At 44.0% G+C, this 17,387-nt stretch overlaps 1 protein-coding gene across 1 annotated transcript in view; it reads right to left on the reverse strand.

Moving 5' to 3' along the window:
* Nucleotides 1-2,717: 2,717 nt before the first annotated feature.
* LOC131136065 (slit homolog 1 protein-like) overlaps nt 2,718-17,387 on the reverse strand; it is a 37,897-nt gene continuing 23,227 nt past the window's right edge. The window contains exons 21-39 of the mRNA XM_058082557.1: nt 16,961-17,127; nt 15,536-15,674; nt 15,395-15,463; nt 15,068-15,139; nt 14,908-14,979; nt 13,986-14,057; nt 13,581-13,744; nt 13,392-13,516; nt 13,163-13,257; nt 11,393-11,532; nt 11,212-11,305; nt 10,954-11,091; nt 7,995-8,223; nt 7,765-7,895; nt 6,958-7,112; nt 5,282-5,493; nt 5,086-5,201; nt 4,806-5,017; nt 2,718-4,717 (exon numbers count right to left, since the gene is read on the reverse strand). Coding sequence (XP_057938540.1) covers nt 4,455-4,717; nt 4,806-5,017; nt 5,086-5,201; nt 5,282-5,493; nt 6,958-7,112; nt 7,765-7,895; nt 7,995-8,223; nt 10,954-11,091; nt 11,212-11,305; nt 11,393-11,532; nt 13,163-13,257; nt 13,392-13,516; nt 13,581-13,744; nt 13,986-14,057; nt 14,908-14,979; nt 15,068-15,139; nt 15,395-15,463; nt 15,536-15,674; nt 16,961-17,127 — 2,665 coding nt within the window. The 3' untranslated portion in view covers nt 2,718-4,454. The remainder of the gene's footprint in view (nt 4,718-4,805; nt 5,018-5,085; nt 5,202-5,281; nt 5,494-6,957; nt 7,113-7,764; nt 7,896-7,994; nt 8,224-10,953; nt 11,092-11,211; nt 11,306-11,392; nt 11,533-13,162; nt 13,258-13,391; nt 13,517-13,580; nt 13,745-13,985; nt 14,058-14,907; nt 14,980-15,067; nt 15,140-15,394; nt 15,464-15,535; nt 15,675-16,960; nt 17,128-17,387) is intronic.

The following is a 17,387-nucleotide window of genomic DNA, read 5'->3' on the forward strand; positions in this document are numbered from 1 at the left end:
ATTTATTTTTAAAAAATATTTTATTTAAAAAATATATATATATATATATAGAGAGAGAGAGAAAAATATATATATTAACATATCTATACATATATATATTTTTTGATGACTTTAATACGGTAAAAATGTAAAACTAATAATATTATATAGTGGGCGCAGTACCGAGGTGGAACCTGACATCAGTCATCGTTTACAAGGCGCCCACGTGAGGCGTGCACGAGCACACAAACTCTCCTCATAACGGCATGTGACCTTTAACCCCCCCGCTGTGAGAATGTCAGAGTGCCCCATCGGAGCCCCTCCCCCCCGCGACACCCCCTACCACGGGCAGGCCCAGCACGACCCCCCATTAGTGTTCAATTAAGACGTCAACACGCTGGCAAGTCATTTTTTTTTTACTCCTTGTCACTTTTCGCACTTGACTTTTATGAGCAAGTGGGCGTGGTTTGTGATGTCATACGCCCCGCCCCTTACTCGCTCAGATGTAGGGATTGTTTTTATTCATCTTTTCAAGGCTGGTGTGCTCGGAAACGGAAGACATTTTGTCTTCCGCTTGGCAAAATGAAAACACGTTAAAAAAAAGTATCAAACTTTTAACGTCTCGCCTGCCGCTGAGCTCCGATTTCCTGCTTTTTATTCAGCGCTAATTATTTCCAAAAATAGAAAAGCAATTTCTTTTCCACACCTTCAGCAGCAACAAACATGGCGGCTTGTGAAAGAAAAAAAACACAAGTGTTTGCTTTCAGTCTTTGCTGCTCGAGCCGTCGTCTGCCGTGTGACCGTGAGGCCTCAATAAGCGCCAGCAATGGCCGACACGTTGAATGCGAGCGGATTCGAACGTGAAAAGGAGATTGGCGTCTCAACAAGGTCGCATTTAATTGAAAACTTGCAAAGATGCGTTGAAATTCCTCCTGCAGCCATTTTCCTTCCCAAAGACACTCGAAATGATTCCCTTTTGCCTCGGGCGCTCATAAAATAAAGACATCCCTTCCCCCCCCACCCCCAACCTTCATTTTACAGCCCCCTGCCTTATCACTTCTTCCTCCCTCTGACTTCTTTTTGCATACTTGCCGCACATTGATGTCTTTTACTGGAGCGCTGATGGCCGCCTGGAGACCCGCTAGCATCATCCTTGCAATAAAAGCACACCTGCTCCATGGCAACAAGAGAGGAAGACCACTCGTGTTGGCGTGGGTAAAAAACACAAAAACAAAAGACCCTGGTCTCCTAGCTGTGAGGTCTGTGCGCTAACCACTCGGCCGCCGTGCAGCCCTATATTATTCATTCATTCATTTTCTACCACTTTTCCTCATGAGGGTCGCGGGGGGTGCTGGAGCCTATCCCAGCTGTCTTTGGGCGAGAGGCGGGGTCCACCCCTTTGACGGTTTGTCAAGCTAATTCATCTCATAACTTTATTTTGTTCGTATACAGTTTTGATTCATAAATGATTCTTGAATATCCAAAAATACAATAAAATACATTTTAAAATACAGTCAAATATAATATTGTTTTCATCTACAGTTTTACTAACAGAATAATGCTACGTTTTAGCTAATTCTAATATATATTCTATATTTCTATGATATAACAAACAAGTACAGATTGATATTCACTAAGTTATTCCGAACAAATGAAGGATTCCTGATTATCCAAATACAATATGAATGATTTGAAGAGGTTATTAAAAATAATAATAATAATAATAAAAGAGGTGGGGGCCACACTTGCTATTTCTATTGTGAAATATTTTATATTTAATATATATATTATATTATAATATTATATATTATATAATATGTATTTAATATTTACGTATATATATATAAAAAAATTGATAATGATTGAATTTTGGGCGTCATGTGTTTCTCTCTTTGGTCTCCTTTGTGTGCAGCACATCCTCAGAAGATGCCCAGGCTTTATTGGAATGGAGGGGGGTTGGGGGGGGGGATTTTTTCCTCTTTTAAAGTCAGGATGTGGGAGGGGGGAGGGGGCATGTTTGGGATGTAGAGGTGGAGGTGTGTTTGTGGGGGGGGGGGGGGGGTGCTGTCACTTCCATCTTTGTTCATGTGTGTGTGTGGTGGTGGTGGGTGGGTGTGGGGGGGGGTGTCACAGCCATTAGGGGGTGTATATTATCTTTATGGTCAGAGGGGGACGCGTGAATCACCGTTTCATTAAAGCACCCCCTCTCCCCCCTCAACGGCACCAGAACCAACTCTGGCCTCAGACTCCGCCCACTTCCTCTTCCCCACCGGGACACAATGGGGTCAAAGGTCACGGCAGAAAGAAGAAGAAGCTGCTTTTATTTGTTAAAATAAATGAAGAAGCACTACAGTCAGCATAGAAAAATACTAATCATATCATATTTATTTTTGACACTGGCTGGTAAAAAGCTATGTTAGCTCCGTTAGGCTACAAACTGGAAACATTTCAATAGAGTTATATTACATCCATATAAATAACATCATGTCTTTAAAGCTACACGTGGTGCCTTCACTGACTCCTCTCGTGTCACTGAGGAGGCGTTGGAATGGTACACATCATCATCATCATCATCATAATCATCATCTCTTTGTCAACAACAACCTTTGACCTTTAGGGTGGCTTTCTATTTGGCCATGTCATCCAGCAGGGGGCGCACAAGAACGCTCAGCTACACAATTACACCACTAGAGGGCACCAATGCATGTTTGGTGTCATTTTTCTTCTTTTTTTTGGGGGGGGGGGGGGGGAGTGGAACATCCTATGGAAGCCCATTTTTGCCACGAAAAGAAAATACATATCCCAACCAGATGTTGGAATTATGAGATACAAAGTGAAAATCTACCTCATAATTATGACTTTTTGTCTCAAATTTGGAGTTTTCCTCTCATAATTCTGACTCGTCTATCTCGTAATTTGGAGTTTTTATCTCATAATTATGACTTTTTTTCCCTCATAATTTCACATTTTGTCGACAATTTATTATTTATTAATTTATTATTTATTTTATGAGGTATCTCATGACTCAAATTTGGAGTTTTTAATCTCATAATTATGACTTTTGTGTCTCAAATTAGAATTTTTCATCTCATAATTCTGACTTGCCTATCATACTTTGGAATTTGGTCTCAAATTTAGAGTTTTTATCTCCTAATTATGATGTTTTCCTCATAATTTCACATTTTGTCTACAATTTATTATTTATTTATTTTATGAGGAATCTCATGACTCAAATTTGGAGTTTTTAATCTCATAATTATGACTTTTGTGTCTCAAATTTGGACTTCTCATCTCATAATTCTGACTTGCCTATCTCGTAATTTGGACTCAAATTTTGAGTTTTTATCTCATAATTATGACGTTTTTTTCCTCACAATTTCACATTTTGTCTACAATTTTGAGTTATCTCATGACTCAAATTTGGAGTTTTTAATCTCACAATTATGACTTTTGTGTCTCAAATTTGAACTTTTCATTTCATAAATCTGACTTGCCTATCTCATAATTTGGAATTTTGTCTCAAATTTAGAGTTTTTATGTCATAATTATGGCATTTTTTTTCCTCACAATTTCACATTTTGTCTAAATTTTTTTGTTATTTCATGACTCAAATTTGGAGTTTATTTTTATTATTATTATAACTTGTGAATTATGACTTTTGTGTCATAATTTCAATTTGTTACACCCAAATTATGACTTTAATATTTTTTTGCCTTAAATTTCTAATGTTTATCTCATTTGACCAAATTTTTATCACATAATTTTGACTTTTTTCTCAACATTTGGATGTTTTATCTGATAATTATGAATGAATGTCAGGAAGGGGCTTTCATAACCTCCAGAGTGGAACGTGCAAAAAGTGACACAATTTAGAGTTCAACCAAAAAAAAAAAAAAAAAAAATCAGCCTCAAAGTCAAACAAAATTTGGAGTTGAAACATCAGCTCAGTCAGCATGTAAATGTCTTTTGCCTTTTTCTTTGGCTTTTCTGTGAGGAGGTACCGGTGTTGATAAAGAAGGGATATGTGACGATAACCACAGACCAGGGAATAAAACTCGCTCTGGCTGCTCAGTACAACATGAGCAATACTAGTCATTAAATATTGACTCCAAATGAACTAACCATGTAGCGATAGCATCGATGGCTGAATATTAGTGTGTACGTCGCGTACCTCCATCGCGTGTCTAGTTGTATTATATAACATGTCATTTCTTTTTACACTTGTCTGACTTGTTCAGAATGCTCATATGTGACTGAAAACGTTGGCTGGACATCAGATAAAGATTTGACGGTGAACGCGGTTTGACCCTGGAACAGATTATTTCTATGTACACCATTTTCTATGTACATGATAATGAGTTTGGACTTGCAGGTCCACCACTTTGGAGGTTCTGTTGCATGTGTGTGTGTGTGTGTGTGTGTGTGTGTGTGTGTGTGTGTGTGTGTGTGTGTGTGTGTGTGTGAGAGAGACAGTACTACACACACTGCTTGCATCCACACTCCACCGGCTTCTCTACATCCTGCGTCAATGAGCTGCCGTCGTCACATTGAAAGGTGAGGCGCCGGCGTCGGACCCTCAGAGGAGCACAGCAGGAGGAGGAGGAGGCCCCCGGCTCGCCCCTCACCTGGCAGCTGCCCCGGCACTCCACCCAGGAGAAAGGCTTGGACGTCTGGCAGAGAACGGTGCCGCGCTGCAGCCGGTGGTAATCCCTGACCGCATCGCCTCGGCACGCCGACTCTGCGTTAAGAAAGGGATTATTTACATCACAGTGTGAAATTATGCCCTCTAGTGGCTGTGAAGAGGATAGCAATGGCATCAGCTTCACCTGTGTCGCAGCCGTCTCCGGTGAAGCCGTCCTCACAGACACAGCGTCGTCCCCCGGCCTCGTCGTCCCGGCAGCGTCCGTGCACGCACTTCAGCCCCTGACAGGAAACCTCCGCCCCCCCCTGCAGGTTGCAAAGCGCCCCGTGGTATCCGTCCTTGCAGGCGCAGCGGTACGTCTGCGCGTCCAACGCCACGCACGCTCCGTTCACACACCTGCTGGGAGGAGCCCGTTAGAACAGCGTGTACAAAAATGTCCCGCCACGCGATTATGTCACACTCACTTGCTGCCGTCACACGGACCCACGGAAGCCACGCCCACTGCTCCTGTCAGGTCTCCTGTGATTGCCTGGTCACAGTTCGGACCGCTCCAACCAGACTGGCAGAGACACCGAGGTCCCTGACACACGTGCAGTACATAACGTCAGCGTCATCAGCGTTCTAAAAAACAGGAAGTAAAAATGTGTCCATGCGTCTCACCTGCGCTTCGTTGGGCTGGCAGACGCCGTGCAGGCAGAAGAGCTTCCTGCAAGCGTGGCAGCCCGGCACCACGCCCGCCTTCATGTGCCCACGGGTGAAGTCCTGCAGCTCGTGGTTGATGTAAAGGTTGCGGATGCATCCGTGGAAGCTGGACATGTTGGCGCCGAGCGAGGATAGAGACAGGGAAGCGGGAATCATCTCCTCAGGCATACCTGCAATTATTCCCAATACACACTTTTATTAATAATTCCTCCATTTGTTGTTTATTAATCCTTCATGAACTAAATAACACAGATAATCAAGTAATTTAGATCTATCAGTGTGTAAAATAAAGCCATTTCTAAAGGTTTAGGACTCCAACCAACCACAGTGAGAGCCACTATCCACAAATGGTAAAAACATGGAACAGTGGTGAACCTTCCCAGGATTGGCCGCCCAACCAAAATGACTCCAAAAAGTCACAAAAGACCCCACAACAACGTCCTAAGAACTGCAGGCAAAGTGCATTTTTTTCATAGTTAGTATCGAATGAGGGCGGCACAGTGATCGAGTGGTTAGCGCGCAGACCTCACAGCTAGAAGACCAGGGTTCAATTCCACCATCGGCCATCTCTGTGTGGAGTTTGCATGTTCTCCCCTGTGCATGCGTGGGTTTTCTCCGGGTACTCCGGTTTCCTCCCACATTCCAAAAACATGCTAGGTTAATTAGCGGGATAGGCTCCAGCATACATATGTTGAGTGTTAATTTGCTGTGTGATGAGTTTAGTGGGTTTTTTTGTGAGATGGTATTGTGACTCCCACTATCAGCTGGGATAGGCTCCAGCACCCCAGCGACCCTCGTGAGGTAGAAAATGAATGAATGCGAGACCCGGGTTCAATTCCCATCTCTGTGTGGAGTTTGCATGTTCTCTCCGTGCATGCGTGGGTTTTCTCCGGGTACTCCGGTTTCCTCCCACATTCCAAAAACATGCTAGGTTAATTAGCGACTCCAAATTGTCCATAGGTATGAATGTGAGTGTGAATGGTTGTTTGTCTATATGTGCCCTGTGATTGGCTGGCCACCAGTCCAGGGTGTACCCCGCCTCTCGCATGGAGACAGCTTGGATAGGCTCCAGCATACATATGTTGAGTGTTAATTTGCTGTGTGATGAGTTTAGTGGGGTTTTTTGTGAGATGGTATTGTGACTCCCACTATCAGCTGGGATAGGCTCCAGCACCCCAGCGACCCTCGTGAGGTAGAAAATGAATGAATACTATGAAGGACTGCACGGCGGACGAGTGGTTAGTGCGCAGACCTCACAGCAAGGAGACCCGGGTTCAATTCCCATCTCTGTGTGGAGTTTGCATGTTCTCCCCGTGCATGCGTGGGTTTTCTCCGGGTACTCCGGTTTCCTCCCACATTCCAAAAACATGCTAGGTTAATTAGCGACTCCAAATTGTCCATAGGTATGAATGTGAGTGTGAATGGTTGTTTGTCTATATGTGCCCTGTGATTGGCTGGCCACCAGTCCAGGGTGTACCCCGCCTCTCGGCCAAAGACAGCTAGGATAGGCTCCAGCACCCCACATGACCCTCGTGAGGAAAAAGCGGTAGAAAATGAATGAATGAATGAATGAATGACTGAAGATCGAATGAGGCAACAGCTGTTAGCCCCGCCCCTTCACCCACTGATCTTACCTCCCACGTAGAGGGGAGCCTCTGCCATGGCCGCCTCGCTCCGCCCCTGACTGTCCAGCGTGGTGGGCTCTCCTCCGTCCACGGACAAATTGACCATGCGGTTGAAGGTCACCAGCTCCACGGTGTGAAAGTGGCCGTCGTTGACCGTCTCTGTGCTAATGTAAAGAAACAAAAAAGGGGGCTGACGTCAATGCAGGTTCTGTGGGTGGGGAAACGAACATTTTGAAGATGACCCCACTAAAACAGAGATCATATTTAGGTGGACCATGTGAGATTATCCGGAGTTGTTTGTCCTGTGAATGGTTGGCGACCAGCTGGGATAGGCCCCAGCATATAAAGTGAATGGAGGGAGAAGGTCTGGTTTTCCCGCCAATAAAAAAAAAAACAAAACAATGTCTTGATGTAAAATATATGCGGGGGCGCATTTGCGGCGATCCGCTATCCACATATTTTCCATGTGTGTGTCTGCGCACATCCAAACACTGAAGCACTTCACAGCCAATGGAGAGTCCTCTTGGCAGACGCGCAATTAAACGGGAATACCCACGCTTCCAATGTCGCATTCCCAAATGCGCCCCCACTCGCACTCGGCAGCAAATGGTCGGCTAATTCTCCCCGAGTGGCCTCACTGAGAGCTGAGAGGCTGCTGAGGGTCCAGCAGGTCGCTCAGCTCGATGAGAATGAGGACGAGGACGAGCGCGGCCGCCATCTGCCGTCACATGGTCAAGTGCGGCGTTTAGCACTTCTGCTTTCGCCTCCCGGTTGACATTAAATCACGTCTAAAGATGATTTATTGTTTGCTTCTACCTGTAGATGGCGGTGGTGGGTTGGTTCCCGGGATCGTATGTGACCCTCACATGACCTTGATGCAGCTCCACGGCGATGGGCTCGTTGTCGCCATTGTACAGCAAGACGCCGTTGTCTTCTGCTGTGGACACCTAAGACGTAAACCACACAAGAATAAACAATGTGGTTGAGAATCCATCTTTGATTTTCAGGGGCGTGCCCCCAAAATGAGTTGTTCGCCGTGTGCTCACCTGTAGCGTGATGTTAGCTTGAGGCCAGTTCTTGACGTCCTGTAGTTGGACGTAAGAGTCTCTGTTGACAAAGTTGACGCTGACCAGCTTCTCACAGCTGGGACCCTCGAAGCCCGGCAGACACTGGCAGACCGCCACTCCCATTCTCTCCTCACAGGGGGCGCCGTTCTGGCAACGTGTCAGCTGGCAGGGTGATGGAGGAGGCGTGGCCAGCTGGCAGAAATCACCACTGAGATACATAGAAAGATTTTATTAGGGATGTCCGATATTGGCTTTTTTTCCGAAAACCGATATGCCGATATTGTCCAACTCTCAATTTCCGTTCCCGATATCAGCCGATAACGATAAACATTTATCCTGTGGTGGAACGAACACATATGTGCTGTATACAGAATTTTTTCTGAAGTCGCCAATTAAGATCGGGGAAAAAAATCACATACTGATGTCGACCGATAATAATCGGTACCCATAATTATCGGACATGCCTAGTTTTTATAATCCCGATCACCCAATCCCAACAATTTATCGCCTTAGAACACAATAGTCTGTGTCTTTTCGGAAGTCGCCAATTAAGATTGGGGGAAAAAAATCACATACTGATGTCGACCGATAATAATCGGTACCCATAATTATTGGACATGCCTAGTTTTCATAATTCCGATCACACAATCCCAACAATTTATCACCATAGAACACAATAGTCTGTGTCTTTTCGGAAGTCGACAATTAAGATCGGGGAAAAAAATCACATACTGATGTCGACCGATAATAATCGGTACACATAATTATTGGACATTCCTATTTTTATAATCCCGATCACCCAATCCCAACAATTTATCGCCATAGAACACAATAGTCTGTGTCTTTTCGGAAGTCGCCAATTAAGATTGTGGAAAAAAATCACATACTGATGTCGACCGATAACAATCTGTACCCATAATTATCGGACATGCCTAGTTTTTATAATCCCGATCACCCAATCCCAACAATTTATCGCCATAGAACACAATAGTCTATGCCTTTTTAAAAATGGCTGGCATTGAACTCGTCAAAAATACAACAAACAAGACGCTGTATGACAAAATGTACAACATATTGCTAACAAAACATTGGTTAAAATAAGTGAAGCACATCAGCGGTAAGTGTAATATTCTAGGGTTAAAGTGCATCGGCCCCATCTGGCCAGAACCAGATCCGGTCCTTATACGAGCCGCCACAAATCCACAGTATCACGTCACTAATCCCTTAAATCTAAACTGTCAGATTATTCCTGACCTCCTGCCTCTCTGTGCTTTTTCACTGCACATTTCAGCTAGAAGCCAACATTTCCTCAAAACCTGTGTGAATAATGGGGGATGTTGTCATGTCAGCCCAAAAATGATTTATTGACACACGATGAATGTTTGCAAAAAGCGTTTTAAAGAGATTATGCTGATCTGAAAGGGCAAAGAAATAAAAAATTAATCACTGATTTGTGGTTGAATATGGTAATGGTAATGGTTTTATTTCATTTGAACATGCATCAGATTACAATTGAGTGCATCACATAATCAGTTCACAGTTCCACATGTCCAAAAGGAGTAGGAAGAAGCAAAGCTTATTAAATCCTACCCCTCCATCTGGTACTTTTACAATCAGTAACTGTTACATTTGTCCACTTCCTGCTTTCCTAATATAATGTAAGTATTTTTTTATTTTAATTTTATTTTTTTAATTAAAAATGTATTATTATTAAATTATTAATAATAACAAATTATTTCTTCTTATTATTATTAGTATTTTAATCTAAAATTTGAAATTTATTTTAGGTCACGTACAGATGAACTATATCAGCAAGTTGAAGTATTTGTGATTTTAGAAATAAGGAGTTAGTATGTTCTCTGTAGGCAGCATTATGAATTATCCTTACTGACCTTTTTTGCAGTACATTTAGCGAGTGAAGATTGCTTTTATAGGTATTAGCTCATATTTCCACACAATAAGTAAGATATGGTAGAATCAGAGAGCAATAAAGAGTGTGGAGTGATTTCTGATTGAGAACAAATTTTGCTTTGTTCAATATTAAAATATTTCTGGCCACATTATGTTGTATATTTGTAATATGAGGTTTCCAGCTCATATTTTCATCTATTGTGAAATACAGAAATTTATTTTTGTTCACCCTTCCAATGTTTACACCGTCTATTTATATTTGCTGGTGTGTGTCCTTTCTGCTGTTAGCAAACAGCATGATTTTAGTTTTATTTAAGTTCAAGGACAATCTATTATCATCAAACAATCTTTTTAGTGTGACCATTTCTTGTCTGACCTTTCTAATGATTTTGTCTGTGCTCCCTCCAGAACAAAAAGCAATATTATTCGTAAAAACTATATGCCTACTTAAGCACATTGTACACATTCATGGCCTAAATTAAGCATTTTAAGCATAAAAATGCTAAAATGAATGAAAATGTATATATAAGGTATTGAAAAGCGCCAGTATGAATCACCACCTAATCGTGGTGAAGGGGTTTGAGTGCCTGAGTGGGTTGAGGAACTACAGTAAGTGGCTCACGGCTGTATGCCCCTGGTTGGGTCTCCCGGAGAGTGATTCAGACGGTGCTATGAACAGGAACAAAAGGAGAGCCCGCATGTATTAGTTGGCGGTCGAGGGGCAAGCGGCTGGCAGCCAAATCTGGTTCTCTTATGGCGAGGATATCAGTAATCCTGGAGGAGCTCAGAGTAGAGCCGCTGTTTCTTCATGGGAGCCAGCCGAGGTGGCCGGAGCATCTAGTCTGGTGCTTCGGGCATGCCCAGCCGGGAGGAGACCCCGGGGCAGACCTATGCCATGCCGGAAGGGGGCTTATTCTTCACAACCGGCCTGGGAAAAAGCCTTGGCTTGGATTTGTTTGCTTCAAATCAGTTGAGGCCTCTTGCTATTGGACTAATTTCATCCTGTCTTTTTCCCACAATTCCTTACCTGTATCCCTGAGGACACACACACGTGTATCCGTCCACGTGGTCGACACACTGCGCGCCATTCTGACAGCGATGATCCACACACTCGTTGTAGTTTATACTGCAGTCTGGCCCCACCCATCCCGGGATGCACACGCACCTGACATACAAGTACACAAACACATGAAGGAATATGGCGCTTTTATTGTTTTGACCGTTTATTATTAACACTGTTTCGACCATGGAACAGATTTGTGTGTGTGCTTGTTTGGGGGCTGACCTGGGTCCAGTAGCGGTGCCGACGCAGGTGGACTGATGCTGGCAGGGGTTCCTAGCAGGGGCGCAGACGTCCTCCTCTTCCTCGCAGAAGAGACCTGAGCCAACAATCACAGAGTTTTTTCATACTGACAGACAAATGTGATTGGCTGTGAAGGGGCAGCAGGGGGCGTGGTCATACAAACCCGTGCGGTTGGGCGGACACAGACAAGTGTAGTTGCCCACTCCGTCCACGCAGGTGGCGTCGTTCTCACAGCCGTGGTCCTGACAGTCGTCTACATTGACCTCACAGAATGTGCCGTGGAACCCAAACGCACATGCACAACTGCACACGCACACACACGCACACACACACACGCACACAAAAGTTAATAAGGCAATGCTGCAGCATCGCAAGCTAACTCATTAGCTTAATTAGCACTTAGCACATGCCGTCAGGAAGCGTGTGGGTCTGTCAAAACTGTGAAGCATTTATCACGTTCCAGTGTGGCTGCTGTGCACGTGTGTAGCATGTACAAGACTACATGTGTCATCATCTGTTGACATGTTAAACTACACACTTGATGCGGTTACATTGCAGCTACACTAGAAAAATAGTGGCTAACTAGAATATTTTGGAGTTTTCTACATTATTAGAGCCATCTAGACAAGGAATAACACCCCTATAGTCATCTTTACATGTGTATTACCCAATATGGTATACATCATCAGAAAAAACAAGATATTCATTCATTCATTCATTTTCTACCGCTTTTTCCTCACGAGGGTCGCGGGGGTGCTGGAGCCTATCCCAGCTGTCTTCGGGCGAGAGGCAGGGTACAGCCTTGACAGGTGGCCAGCCAATCACAGGGCACATAGTATAGACAAACAACCATTCACACTCACATTCATACCTATGGACAATTTGGAGTCGCCAATTAACCTTGCATGTTTTTGGAATGTGGGAGGAAACCGGAGTACCCGGAGAAAACCCACGAATGCACGGGGGGAACATGCAAACTCCACACAGAGATGGCCGAGGGTGGGATTGAACTCAGCTCTCCTAGCTGTGAGTTCTGCGCGCTAACCACTCGAACACCGTGCAGCCCCATATGCAGTCATGGGGAAAAATATACATAAATATACATAAATAATAATAACAATAGTTGCTGGAGCCTATCCCAGCTGTCTTCGGGCGAGAGGCGGTGTACACCCTGGACTGTTGGCCAGCCAATCACAGGGCACATATAGACAAACAACCATTCACACTCACATTCATACCTATGGACAATTTGGAGTAGAGTAAATAAGGCATGTATGATGTAAATAAAGCTCCTGCTTGTGTGTGTCACAGTAAATGTGTCCCCTAGGGGACCTTAGTGGCGGGTGGACAGATGTAAGGACAGAAAGTAAGGTCGGGGGTTCAGAGTTGAGTTTTAGCTTGCTGTGGGTTATTATAATAATTATTATGTTATTATCATTGTGCCGTGGATTAGTTTGAGGGTAGCAAGGAATATAAAAGCGGGCCCCCGATAGAAAAAGTTCATCGTCATCAAGGTCATCATATATAAAGGTGTATGTAATCTAATCTAAAAAAAATAAAACATTTTAATTAATTAAAAAAACTTAATTTAAAACTTTAAAAACTTTACAAATTAAAAAACTTTACAAATTTAAAAACTTTACAAATTTACAAATGTTTAAATGTTTACATTTTTACATTTTTAAATAAAAAACAAAACAAAAATTATATCAGGAAAGCAGGAAGTGAACAAATGTAACAGTTACTGATTGTAAAAGTACCAGATGGAGGGGTAGGATTTAATAAGCTTTGCTTCTACCTACTCCTTTTGGACGTGTGGAACTGTGAACTGATTATGTGATGCATTCAATTGTAATCTGATATGCATGTTCAAATGAAATAAAACCATTACCATTACCATTCTTGGGAGAAAGTGAAGTCAGTCATGAATTACCTGAAGCCGCTGGTCTGCTCGTCACTGAGACAGCTTCCTCCATTGGTGCAAGGATTACTGACACACGCATCCACTGGAGTCTCACAGTGTTTGCCCTGAACACACGTTCAAATGTGACTTCAAACGTTGTCTGTATTAGCTGCTGAAGGTTTATATGAAGACCACAGCCTGAGTCTGGAACACACTACATATGTCCATTCTGACAATAGGAAAGTGTGTGGACACACACCGTGAATCCGGCCTTGCATGTGCATGTGTAGGACTGTGTGTGCTGGTCTTGGCAGAGGCCCTGGTTCTGACAGGGTGAGGACACACATGGGCTGCATTTGGCCTGGATACTGGCCTCCACAGGACCTGTGAAACACAATGTTACTTCATGGCATCAAGCAGGCATCATGCATCGGGGGCGTTTACCCACGTAGACACTGGAAGAGATCAGGTGGTGTAGTGAGGAGCAGTTTCCCCTCCATGCCAGGCGGGCCGGCACAACGCGCAATTCCGGGCTCTTTGTAGCCGCTCTTGACCCAGTCGGACAGCCAGAGCAGACGGCAGTCACAGTAGAGAGGGTTGGCCCCGATTGCTCTGATGATGGACAGGAAGAGGAGGCGGGAGAGAGCGTACATGTGAAGCGTCACAGCCTAACGCACACTGGTTCTTTCTGAGTCCCCATCTTCACAGCTAATGTACACATTGGTTGTTTACATGCACACTATAGATTAATAGAAGCTCTGTGGAGCTTGTCCATCCATCTTTGTGGCTAATTTAATCCTGCAGGAAGTCATCTTAAACCCCCCCAAAATGATACAGTATGGGAAGAACATACAGGTGAGACAGGGAGGCCACATCGTTGAAGATGCCGTTCTGCAGCTCCGAGATGTCATTGCCATGGAGAGAGCTGAGAACAACAACACACGACATGTTGAAAGTCATCTGTCACGGTGTGTGTGGTTCTACCATATCTTACTTATTATATAGAAATATGGGCTAATAACTATAAAAGCAATCTTCACTGGCTAAATGTACTGCAAAAAAGGTCAGTAAGGATAATTCATAATACCGCCTACAGAGAACATACTAACTCCTTATTTCTAAAATCACAAATACTTCAACTTGCTGATATAGTTCATCTTCAAACAGCTAAAATAATGCATGAGGCTAAAAATAAGCAATTAGCTAAAAATGTCATCCAATACTTCTCTACAAGAGAGGAGAAATATGATCTCTGGGAAGAAGTACATTTGAAACACTTCTATGCTAGGACTACGTTAAAAAGCCATAGCATTTCAGTATGTGGAATCAAACTATGGAATGGATTGAGTAAGGGCCTCAAACAATGCACAACGATGAGCCAATTCAAGAAACAAAATTGAACATGCAATTGAATGCATCACATAATCAGTTCACGGTTCCACATGTCCAAAAGGAGTAGGAAGAAGCAAAGCTTATTAAATCCTACCCCTCCATCTGGTACTTTTACAATCAGGAACTGTTACATTTGTTCACTTCCTGCTTTCCTAATATAATTTAAGTTTTTGTTTTTACTTTATTTTATTACATTTTTGTATTTTTATTTTATTTTTTATAATGATCTTCGTGACATTGCGTGGATATCCTCAGGCCACACTCTCAACATGTTTACATCAAATAATGGACTTATAATATAATATGCAAAAAAATCATCATGTGCTCTAAATACTCACTGGACTAATCAGTGTGTGTGTGTGTGTGTGTGTGTTTCCACTCACAGCAGCCTGAGAGAGGGCAGGCCGCCCAATGCCAGAGGAGGAATACAACGTAAAGAATTGTAACTGAGGATCCTGTACACAACAACAACAACAAAAAATCACACTTTTTTTGTATAGCATTCACTTTATTTTGTGTGTGTGTGTGTGTGTGTGTACTCACAGGGTGGTGAGCTGGCTCATGTTGGCAAAGGAGTCGTCGGCCAGCGAGGTGATTTTGTTGTTGCTCAAATCTCTGCACAGTCAACACACACACACGCATGCACATGCACACAGAGTTGCAGGGGTTATGAAATACATATGCATGCCATTGCAGCAAACAGGAGCTCATCTTTACAGTCCACAGCACCCCCTGCTGGACATTATATTTTGGAACTATTATTTTCACCTTTGACCTGTATGTGTGTGCTACTACAGGGGTCATGTGACCGGTGTGGCAGCCAAACAAGAGGCTAAAGAGTGAAGCAGGAAGTAGAAAACGGCGTCTCACACAAGCTGCAGATTCCTGAATGTGGCGAGCTCCTTGGGGACCCGAGTCAGCTGGTTCCCGTCCAGGTAGCTGCAAGGGCAAAGGTGACAGTCAGCATGTAAGATTGACCTTCATGGACACTGAGACGGCGTGGACGCTCACAGTTCGGTGAGGTTGCGGGGAAGTCCTCTGGGCAGAGCCTGCAGGTGTTTGTTGCTGCAGCGCACCACAGTGTCCATGCACGTGCACTGACTGGGACACTGCGGGCCTGGAGAGCAGCTGCTGTCCTCCAGAACTGAACCTGCATGCACACGGAGGTCAACAGCTCAGTAATGTCAGTGTTTTTTCACATGCTCTGCGGTTACTTGAAGGGAGGCGTTAATTGAAGCATTTAGGGTCGGATAAATCCCTTCCGTATCACCCTGTCCTTTCGGGATTTCTGGAGGAAGCTTTGGTGTATGTATCAATGTGAGTTGTAGAGTAGTAATTAATGCCCTGTTTATTGTGCTTAATTGGGTCCAGAGTCCTTATTATTTATTTATTTATTTGGTATTTTTCTATATAGAGCGTAGAAAACCTGTTTTTCGACCTTCTAAATAGAGTTTAACATGATTAGAGCCCACTCGACGTAAACTAACACCCCCATAGTCGCCTTTACACTTGTATTAACAACCCAATATTCATTCAATCATTCATTTTCTACCGCATATCCTCACGAGGGTCGTGGGGGCTGCTGGAGCCTATCCCAAGACTGATGGCCAGCCAATCACAGGGCGCATATAGACAAACAACCATTCACACTCACATTCATACCTATGGCCAATTAACCTAGCATGTTTTTGGAATGTGGAGTTATATAACCAGAGTACCCGGAGAAAACCAACGCATGCACGGGGAGAACATGCAAACTCCACACAGAGATGGCCGAGGGTGGAATTGAACCCTGGTCTCTTAACTGTGAGGTCTGCGCGCTAACCACTAGCCCACCGTGCAGCCACCTACTGAATATTCATTCAATCATTCATTTTCTACCGCTTATCCTCACGAGGGGTGCTGGAGCCTATCCCAGCTGTCTTCGGGCGAGAGGCGGGGTACACCCTGGACTGGTGGCCAGCCAATCACAGGGCACATATAGACAAACAACCATTCACACTCACATTCATACCTATGGACAATTTGGAGTCACCAATTAACCTAGCATGTTTTTGGAATGTGGGAGGAAACCGGAGTACCCGGAGAAAACCCACGCATGCACGGGGAGAACATGCAAACTCCACACAGAAATGGCAGAGGGTGAAATTGAACCCTGGTCTCCTAGCTGTGAAGTCTGCGTGCTAACCACTAGACCACCGTGCAGCCGCCTACCCAATATAGTAGACAAAATAATAAAATATGACATATGGAAAAATAGAAAACAAGACATAACAGACTAATTTAGTTGTTTCTATTTTTCACTTCCAGTACTTCCTGTAGTGGCTATTGTCTCATCAATGTTACATAACGTAACTTTATTGAACCCTCGTCAACACAACACAAGGTGTGTTTTTAAGTGCTTTTTCAGAGCAATGCGGGTGACGAGTGGATTACCGTCCTCGCAGCGGAAGTCCAGCACGGCCACGTCCTGCAGAGGGATCTCCCGCAGGAAGGCAGGACCATGGCAGCGAGGATTGCCGGTCACGATGCGCCGGCTACGAAGCCATGCCCCGAACCAGGAGAGACGGCAGTCGCAGTTGAAAGGGTTTGCCAGGAGGTTCCTGTGAAGATGGACGCCAGGTTACAGTGTGTGTGTGTGTGTGTGTGTACATTGGTGTGAAAAAGTGTTTCCCCCCTTCCTACTAAATTCTTATTCCTTGTCACACTTTTTGAGTGGTCTAGTCCAAGTCCTGACCTGAATCCTATTGAGATGCTGTGGCCATGACCTTAAAAAAAGCCTCCATTGTGGCTGAATGACAACACTTCTGCAAAGATGAGTGGGCCAACATTCCTCCACAGCGCTGGAAGAGACTCATTGCAA

This window comes from Doryrhamphus excisus, chromosome 1, assembly GCF_030265055.1.
Source record: "Doryrhamphus excisus isolate RoL2022-K1 chromosome 1, RoL_Dexc_1.0, whole genome shotgun sequence".
Lineage (NCBI taxonomy): Eukaryota > Metazoa > Chordata > Actinopteri > Syngnathiformes > Syngnathidae > Doryrhamphus > Doryrhamphus excisus.